We start from the raw sequence: 10000 nt of genomic DNA, 5'->3' as shown, positions 1-10000 counted from the left end.
TAAAGATTAAAAATAATAAAAAGGTTTCAACATACTTGCAAGTAAACTTAAAATAATGATAATGAAAATAATATGTACATGACTATATACAGTTTATAGAGGAATACTCTTCTGAGAATGATAAATATAATGAACAGTAATAAATTCATAAATAACCTCAAAAATAGAAATTATGAACAATTAGAATAATAATTTGGCTGAGAATATATTTGAAATGATGATGTTGCATAATTAATAACTATGTTATTAATATAAATAGTATCTTAATATTACTGTAATAATTTTCCTCCTCATCATTATTATTATATTTATCATTACTTTTATTTCAGATATAAAGATAATTTAAAGAAAATTAATTTAAAAATTACTTATATCATGCAAGCAGTTCAATTCAAGAGATTCAATTTTTTTTATCTATCATCCATAATAATTTAGTTACAGACATATACATATATATAAATAAATATATATATCATATATACACACATATATATATATAGATAGATAGATAGATAGATATAGATATATATTAGCAATATATATAATATATATATATATATATATATATATATATATATATACATATAAATATATACTGTACATGTATATGTATATATATATATATATATATATATATATATATATATATATATATATATATATATATACTAGCAATAAATATATCTAAATATATATCACTGATAAAAAATAATAATAATATACCAATAATGATCATAAACATAAAAAGCTTGATATCCCCCCCCAACCATCTCTGGCTTTCCTCAAACCAGGAGTTTTTCCTCACTATCCACTGGGCTCCTTGCTTGCTTACCAGCTTATCCCAGCGCAGTGTGAGTGAGTGGACGAGTGATGAGAGGTGTAGCAGCAGAAGAATGGTGGTAGTGAGGATGGTGAAAACGGCAGTGAATACCACAACGCGTAACCGCCACGCACCAGGCAACACGAATATACTTAGACGAGCTGTGCCGACTGTACATGCACACGTCATTGTTATGACAGACACAACCTGTGGAGGGAGAGGAGAAGATGAAGATTTGAAGGGTGTTTATTTTGATGGGGTATTTTTAGGATTGCATTTATAGAATTTGATATTTGGGTAACATGCCAAGATGGGTCTTGGAGGAAACCTCAGAGTTTTACTGTTAAGTTTTTGTGAGTAGTTATTGAACTATTTATAAATCCTTCTCAACGCTAATAAGGTCACTTGTGGTCATATTAACTATTGAGATTTTGTGAGTAGTTATTGAACTATTTATAAATCCTTATCATGGCAAATAAGGTCACTTGTGGTCATATTAACTGTTGAGTTTTTGTGAGTAGTTATTGAACTATTTATAATTCCCTCTCAACGCAAATAAAGTCACTGGTGGTCATATTAACTGTTGAGTTTTTGTGAGTAGTTATTGAATATTTGTAAATCCTTATCAAGGTAAAGTCCCTGGTGGTCATTTTAACTGTTGAGATTTTGTGAGTAGTTATTGAACTATTTATAAATCCTTATCAATGTAAAGTCCCTGGTGGTCATATTAACTGTTGAGATTTTGTGAGTAGTTATTAAACTATTTATAAATTCTTATTAAGGTAAATATTGTAACTGGTGGTCATATCAACTGTTGAGTTTTTGTGAGTAGTTATTGAACTATTTATAAATCCCTCTCAAAGCGAATAAAGTCCCTGGTAGTCATATTAACTATTGAGTTTTGTGAGTAGTTATTGAACTATTTATAAATCCCTCTCAAAGCGAATAAAGTCCCTGGTAGTCATATTAACTATTGAGTTTTGTGAGTAGTTATTGAACTATTTATAAATCCCTCTCAAAGCGAATAAAGTCCCTGGTAGTCATATTAACTATTGAGTTTTGTGAGTAGTTATTGAAGTATTCATAAATCCCTTTCAAAGCAAATAAAGTCCTTGGTAGTCTCATATTAACAACTGAGTTTTTGTGAGTAGTTATTGAACTATTTATAAATCCTTATCAAGGCAAATAAAGTCACTGGTGGTCATATTAACTGTTGAGTTTTTGTGAGTAGTTATTGAACTATTTATTAAAACTTAACATGGCAAATAAGGTCACTTGTGGTCATATTAACTGTTGAGATTTTGTGAGTAGTTATTGAACTATTTATAAATCCTTATCAAGGCAAATAAGGTCACTGGCGGTCATATTAACTGTTGAGACTTTGAGAGTAGTTACTGAACTATTTATAAATCCTTATCAAGTTAAAGTCACTGGAGGTCATATTATCTATTGAGGTTTTGTGAGTAGTTATTAAACTATTTATAAATCTTTATCAAGGCAAATAAGGTCACTGGTGGTCATATCAATGTTGAGATTTTGTGAGTAGTTATTGAAGTATTTATAAATCCCTCTTAAGGCAAATAAGTCACTGGTGGTTATATTAACTATTGAGATTTTGTGAGTAGTTATTGAACTATTTATAAACCCATCTCAATGCAAATAAAGTCACAGGTGGTCATTTTAACTGTTGGGATTTTGTTAGTAGTTAAAGTCACTATTGGTTACATTAATAGTTCAAAAATCTCTGAAGTTACTCTTTTCACGAATGCATGTCTGGGATGTTTAAATCATTCTCATGTTATCAATAATTTCCTATGAATAAAAGTAAATATTGTGAGAATTGCAGCACTGGGAGAAGCATTACTAATCTGGAAGTCAATCTGAAATGGAAAATTAGGTTACTTGGTCATCTCAGGTTAGGAATAGATCAAACTAAAAAAATGTTTTTCTCTGAAATAAAAGTTATTTAAATTTTTATGATACAACTAAGCCTGTAATAAAATTCACTTATTTGACAAAGAATGTACAGAGAGAAGAATGAACACTTGCCATTGCTTTGACATATAATTTAACAAAGAATTGAAAATAGCAATGGCAAATCGTCCGTCCAGTCAATAAACACAACCTGGAAATAGGTAAGGAATCATAAAAAAAATTATGTCATTAATGTAAATTATGAACTAAAGTCGTTTATGTATATATATATATACATATATATATATATATATATATATATATATATATATATATTTCTATATATATAAATATATATATATATATATATATATATATATATATATATATATATATATATATATTATATATGTATAAATATATATATATATATATATATATATATATATAATATAATATAATATAATATATATATATATATATATACACACACATATATATATATATATATATATATATATATATATATATATATATATATATATATATACAGTATATACAAGCTGAATTTCGTTGTAAATACAATAAGGCCAAAGGAGTAAATTAATGTACTATATGAAAGACAAAGTTAATTCCGTCAGTCTCCAACTTTCTGTTTAAAGGTCGCTCATGAATGACAGAGACAAGGGACAGCACAATGTCATGGAGACTGACCATATACACATATGATCAGCGCCCAATGCCCCTCTCTCCATGGCAAGAGATTATCTTTAAATATATTGGATGGAGAAAATTTTTTTTGAAATGTTTCGGATGGCAAGAGATTAGTTTTCAGTATTTTGGATTGAGAGAAATTAGTTCTAAAGTAAAGAAAACAAAAGGAAAAGATGGGATTTGGAATGAAAAGGCAGATACAAAATGAAAATTTGCAGGAAAAAATATTTACAATAAATATTGTGATTTTATGAAGATAAAAGATTATGTTTATCATTTGCAGGAAAAAACTTTTTCCAACAATAAATATTATTAATCTATGAAAATAATAGGTCATGTTTATGTAAGCTATAGGAAAGCCATTTATGTAATCTACCAGTGTTTACAAAGCCAGACCTCTTGAGCCTTTCAGGGTACTTGCTAACTGGCTCGCTTCACACGAGCAAGTTGATACCCCGCGGATAAATGATACCCTGCGGTTTTATCCGCGTGGTTTTGAATTCGATGAAGATCGAAGAGACCCTTCACGCGCGGCCCGCAGTGATTTACTAACTGCGTGCACTACTAACCCACACAGTTATACAGTTCTAGTGTAGGAGCTTATAGAATCTACGAGGCCGCTCAGGAAAAATCAGTTCGTGTGAAGGCATACCTCATACCGAGCGAGAATTTTCCCGTGCGGTAAAAAAACTGTCATGTAAAGCGAGCTTAGTAAATATATAAACTCGCAATGTACACAACTTGCTTTGAAGGACCCCATACATCCATGAAAATAGAAAAGGATATCATGGGATTTTTGTTTTGATTGATCTATTTAAAACCCATTTTGAGTTTGGAACTTCCAGAGATGAAAGATATTCTTAAGATGTCCACTTTAGTAAACTTCCTTATGAATAAGATATTAACATTATGATTTTGAAGTCTTCATACCTTTGGTTAATGTCCTAAACAGATTCATAATTCATCATCTAGTGATAAATTCCAATATCTGCATTATACACATATACATTGATGAACAAAAGGCCACCAGCATTACGTCAAGCCCGCTTATACCTCCTGTACGGTTCACATCTATCCAACAAGAGGTCTTGATTCCTAATGCTTAGGATCCTAGTTTCCAACTCTTTCAATGCATCTGTCCAAGCCTTTTTAGGTCTTACTCTCATCATTCGTTCATAAACACACACACATACTCACACACATCCGCGAATAATTGATGGTAAACAAAATAACATAATACGGTCTCAGCGTCCTTCCGAGAAAATAGAATATACATATATATATATTTTTACACGCAATTATGTATAGAGATAGATAGATAGATAGATAGATATAGATAGGTAGATAGATAGATAGATAGATATGTTTTTGGAAAAATTAAACCTAATATTTAAGGAGTAAGAAACACTACTCACAAACAGCACTGACCACAAGACCCTGAGCAAACATAAGCATACTGCCATTACTGTAAGGACGCATAAATAATGCACACCTCCCAGTAATAGAATAAATCATAAAACCTAATGATCAACTTAAAAAAGTGCACTCGAAAACTCAAAGGAGTGACTTAATATTACCAAACAATTACCGCGGATAAGCGAGGGCCTTTTATCCGCGGGGTTATACGCGGAGGCTATTATCCAACGCGACTGGTAAGAAACAATACAACAGCACGCAAAACTTGCTGACGGTAGGTGGCGCATTAGCATTAATTAACAACCCTGCTCTGCGGATGACTGCAGGATGATATAAGGTTATTAATGCAAGAGGTAGATGCGGTACTATAGGAAGAATAACCTGGTGAATGGTTATGAATGTAATCAGATGTAGTTATCATTAACAAGTTGTATTTAACGCATAGCTGTTAAATACTGCATCAAGTTATTCTAAACAGCCAATATGTATCAATTAGAGTAGGCGACCCATGAAAAATGAAGGCGATATATATAGCTATGCACACGCAGGAACACACACACAGATTCAACCCTTCCCAACCCCTCCCCCTTTCCTAACTACAACACGGCAGTTGTGGTTTCCAAGTGTACCTCTCGGGGTACCCTCTCTCACCAGGGTATGAATACTCCCTCTCACCCTACCCGAGGGATAGGGAGAAACCGGGTACTTATACGTATGGCAATACCGCTCAGTGTGAATGGAAAGAAATATATATATATATATATATATATATATATATATATATATATATATATATATATATATATATATATATATATAAATACACATATACACACACACACATATATATATATACATATATATATATATATATATATATATAAAGCCAGACACTCCGTTACATGGGGGAGATGATAATCTATTTAGCAGAAATTCATTCCACTGAATTAATGAATAAATCAAGGCTGAATATGTTTGTGAATGTCCACCAGCTGATATAGCAGCCTCTTAAAATAGAATAAAATTTGTTGTTATTGTTGCATACATTTGTAAGTGTTTATAGTTACTTAATCATTATCTAAATGATAAATAACTACAGGAAACAGTTCACCTATCACATTCATACTTCAAACTACAGTCACTCTGCAAGTCTACAGACAACAATATTCCTTTTCTGTACAGTTAAGTATCTATTTACTTCCCTTTCTGAGTGGGGATACCTTGACGTGGTGAAAAGGTTTGCGTATCGCCACGATCATCAAAGCTGTACTAGTCAGGGCCACCCATACTAGGTTGGTTTTCTTAAAAGCCTGTCATCAGCACCAATCAGCAGTGGCCAGGGTGGTGACGAAAATGGCAAAACCCCAGACATGAATAAGGAGATGTCTGATGCTTTTGTCCTGTAGTGGACTAGAAACGACTACATTTGTTGTTATTGTTGTTGTTGATGTATTTATCTACTAGTAAATGTGAAATTTCTTGTCATCCAAAAAATTAAATCATAAATATCTTATAGTGTGAAGGGCCAGGGAGACCCTTCACGGCCAAATGATAAAGAGGATGGATAGCGGAAGACAATAGAGACGAAAGTCAAGGATCTTACAGTGTGTTAAGGGCCAAGGAGACCCTTCAGGGCCAAATGATAGAGAGGATGGATGGCGGAAGACAATAGAGAAGGAAGTCAAGGATCTTACAGTGTGTTAAGGGCCAGGGAGACCCTTCAGGGCCAAATGATAGAGAGGATGGATGGCGGAAGACAATAGAGAAGGAAGTCAAGGATCTTACAGTGTGTTGAGGGCCAGGGAAGTTGGATATCGGGAGATAATAGAGACGGAGGTCAAGGATCTTACAGTGTGTTAAGGGCCAGGGAGACCCTTCAAGGCCAAATGATTGAGAGGATAGATAGCGGAAGACAATAGAGAGGGAAGTCAAGGATCTTACAGTGTGTTGAGGGTCAGGGAGATCCTTCACGGCCAAATGATTGAGAGGATGGATAGTAGAAGACATTAGAGAAGGAAGTCAAGGATCTTACAGTGTGTTAAGGGCCAGGGAGACCCTTCAAGGCTAAATGATAGAGAGGCTGGATAGCGGAAGACAATAGAGAAAGATGTCAAGGATCTTACAGTGTGTTAAGGGCCAGGGAGACCCTTCACGGCCATGTGATAGAGAGGCTGGATAGAGAGGATGGATAGCGGAAGACAATAGAGAAGGAAGTCAAGGATCTTACAGTGTGTTAAGGGCCAGGGAGACCCTTCAAGACCAAATGATAGAGAGGCTGGATAGCGGAAGACAATAGAGAAGGAAGTCAAGGAGCTTACAGTGTGTTAAGGGCCAGGGAGACCCTTCACGGCCATATGATAGAGAGCATGGATAGCGGAAGACAAGAGAGTCGGAAGCCAAGGATCTTACAGTGTGTTAAGGGCCAGGGAGACCCTTCACGGTCATATGATAGAGAGCATGGATAGCGGAAGACAATAGAGAAGGAAGTCAAGGATCTTACAGTGTGTTAAGGGCCAAGGAGACCCTTCACGGCCATATGATAGAGAGCATGGATAGCGGAAGACAAGAGAGTCGGAAGCCAAGGATCTTACAGTGTGTTAAGGGCCAGGGAGACCCTTCACGGTCATATGATAGAGAGCATGGATAGCGGAAGACAATAGAGAAGGAAGTCAAGGATCTTACAGTGTGTTAAGGGCCAGGGAGACCCTTCGCGGCCAAATGATAGAGAGGATGGATACCGGAAGACAATAGAGAAGGAAGTCGAGGATCTTACAGTGTGTTAAGGGCCAAGGAGACCCTTCACGGCCATATGATAGGGAAGATGGATAGCGGAAGACAATAGAAAAGGAAGTCAAGGATCTTACAGTGTGTTAAAGGCCAGGGAGATCCTTCACGGCCATATGATAGAGAGGTTGGATAGCGGAAGACAATAGAGAAGAAAGTCAAGGATCTTACACTGTGTGTAGGGCCAGGGAGATCCTTCACGGCCAAATGATAGAGAGGATGGATAGAGGAAGACAATAGAGGCGGAAGTCATTTATCTTACAGTGTGTTAAGGGCCAGGGAGATCCTTCACGGCCAAATGATTAAGATGTTGGATAGTAGAAGACAACAGAGAAGAAACTCAAGGATCTTACAGTGTGTTAAGGGCCAGGGAATCCCTTCACGGCCATATGATAGAGAGGCTGGATAGCGGAACACAATAGGGAAGGAAGTCAAGGATCTTACAGTGTGTTAAGGGCCAGGGAGACCCTTCAAGGCCATATGATAGAGAGGATGGAAAGCGGAAGACAATAGAGAAGAAAGTCAAGGATCTTACACTGTGTGTAGGGCCAGGGAGATCCTTCACGGCCAAATGATAGAGAGGATGGATAGAGGAAGACAATAGAGGCGGAAGTCATTTATCTTACAGTGTGTTAAGGGCCAGGGAGATCCTTCACGGCCAAATGATTAAGATGTTGGATAGTAGAAGACAACAGAGAAGAAACTCAAGGATCTTACAGTGTGTTAAGGGCCAGGGAATCCCTTCACGGCCATATGATAGAGAGGCTGGATAGCGGAACACAATAGGGAAGGAAGTCAAGGATCTTACAGTGTGTTAAGGGCCAGGGAGACCCTTCACGGCCATATGATAGAGAGGCTGGATAGCGGAACACAATAGAGAAGGAAGTCAAGGATCTTACAGTGTGTTAAGGGCCAGGGAGACCCTTCAAGGCCATATGATAGAGAGGATGGATAGCGGAAGACAATAGAGAAGGAAGTCAAGGATCTTATAGTGTGTTAAGGGCCAGGGAGACCCTTCACTTCCATATGATAAGAGAGGTTGGATACCGGAAAACAATAGAGTAGGAGGTCAAGGATCTTCCAGTGTGTTAAGGGCCAGGGAGACCCTTCAAGGCCAAATGGTAGAGAGCATGGATAGCGGAAGACAATAGATACAGAAGTCAAGGATCTTATAGTGTGTTAAGGGCCAGGGAGACCCTTCACGGCCAGATGATAGAGGGGATAGATAGTGGAAGACAATAGAGACGGAAGTCAAGGATCTTACTGTGTGTTAAGGGCCAGGGAGACCCTTCAAGGCCATATGATAGAGAGGATGGAAAGCGGAAGACAATAAAGATGGAAGTCAAAGATCTTATATTGTGTTAAGGGCCAGGAAGACCCTTCACGGCCATATGATAGAGAGGCTGGATAGCGGAACACAATAGAGAAGGAAGTCAAGGATCTTACAGTGTGTTAAGGGCCAGGGAGACCCTTCAAGGCCAAATGATAGAGAGCATGGGTAGCGGAAGACAATAAAGGAAGTCAAGGATTTTACAGTGTGTTAAGGACCAGGGAGATCCTTCACGGCCAAATGATTGAGAGCATGGATAGCGGAAGACAATAGAGAAGAAACTCAAGGATCTTACAGTGTGTTAAGGGCCAGGGAGATCCTTCACGGCCCGATGATAGAGAGGCTGGATAGCAAAAGATAATAAAGACGAAAATCAAGGATCTTACTGTGTGTTAAGGGCCAGGGAGACCCTTCACGGCCAAATGATAGTGAGGATGGATAGCTGAAGACAATAGAGAAGGAAGTCAAGGATCTTACAGTGTGTTGAGGGCCAGGGAGACCCTTCAAGGCTAAATGATAGAGAGGTTGGATAGCGGAAGACAATAGAGAAGGAAGTCAGGATCTTACAGTATGTTGAGGGTCAGGGAGATCCTTCACGGCCAAATGATAGAGAGGATGGATAGTAGAAGACAATAGAGAAGGAAGTCAAGGATCTTACAGTGTGTTGAGGGTCAGGGAGACCCTTAAAGGCCAAATGATAGAGAGGATGGATAGCGGAAGACAATAAAGATGGAAGTCAAAGATCTTACAGTGTGTTAAGGGCCAGGGAGACCCTTCACGGCCATATGATAGAGAGGCTGGATAGCGGAACACAATAGAGAAGGAAGTCAAGGATCTTACAGTGTGTTAAGGGCCAGGGAGACCCTTCAAGGCCATATGATAGAGAGGATGGATAGCGGAAGACAATAGAGAAGGAAGTCAAGGATCTTATAGTGTGTTAAGGGCCAGGGAGACCCTTCACTTCCATATGATAAGAGAGGTTGGATACCGGAAAACAATAGAGTAGGAGGTCAAGGATCTTC

General features: G+C 37.0%; 2 protein-coding genes across 6 annotated transcripts in view; one reads left to right on the top strand and one right to left on the bottom strand.

The window, feature by feature from the left end:
• LOC137623146 (uncharacterized) overlaps positions 1-10000 on the bottom strand; it is a 419809-nt gene that overhangs the window by 5119 nt on the left and 404690 nt on the right. For both annotated transcript variants that reach the window (XM_068353830.1, XM_068353831.1), the window contains exon 3: positions 833-1027. In XM_068353830.1, coding sequence (XP_068209931.1) covers positions 833-1027 — 195 coding nt within the window. The remainder of the gene's footprint in view (positions 1-832; positions 1028-10000) is intronic.
• LOC137623145 (nucleolar and coiled-body phosphoprotein 1-like) overlaps positions 1-10000 on the top strand; it is a 524118-nt gene that overhangs the window by 412493 nt on the left and 101625 nt on the right. The gene's annotated exons all lie outside the window — the stretch shown is intronic.

The sequence above is a fragment of the Palaemon carinicauda genome, chromosome 30 (genome assembly GCF_036898095.1).
Source record: "Palaemon carinicauda isolate YSFRI2023 chromosome 30, ASM3689809v2, whole genome shotgun sequence".
Lineage (NCBI taxonomy): Eukaryota > Metazoa > Arthropoda > Malacostraca > Decapoda > Palaemonidae > Palaemon > Palaemon carinicauda.
This window is presented reverse-complemented; position numbering and strand designations above follow the sequence as displayed.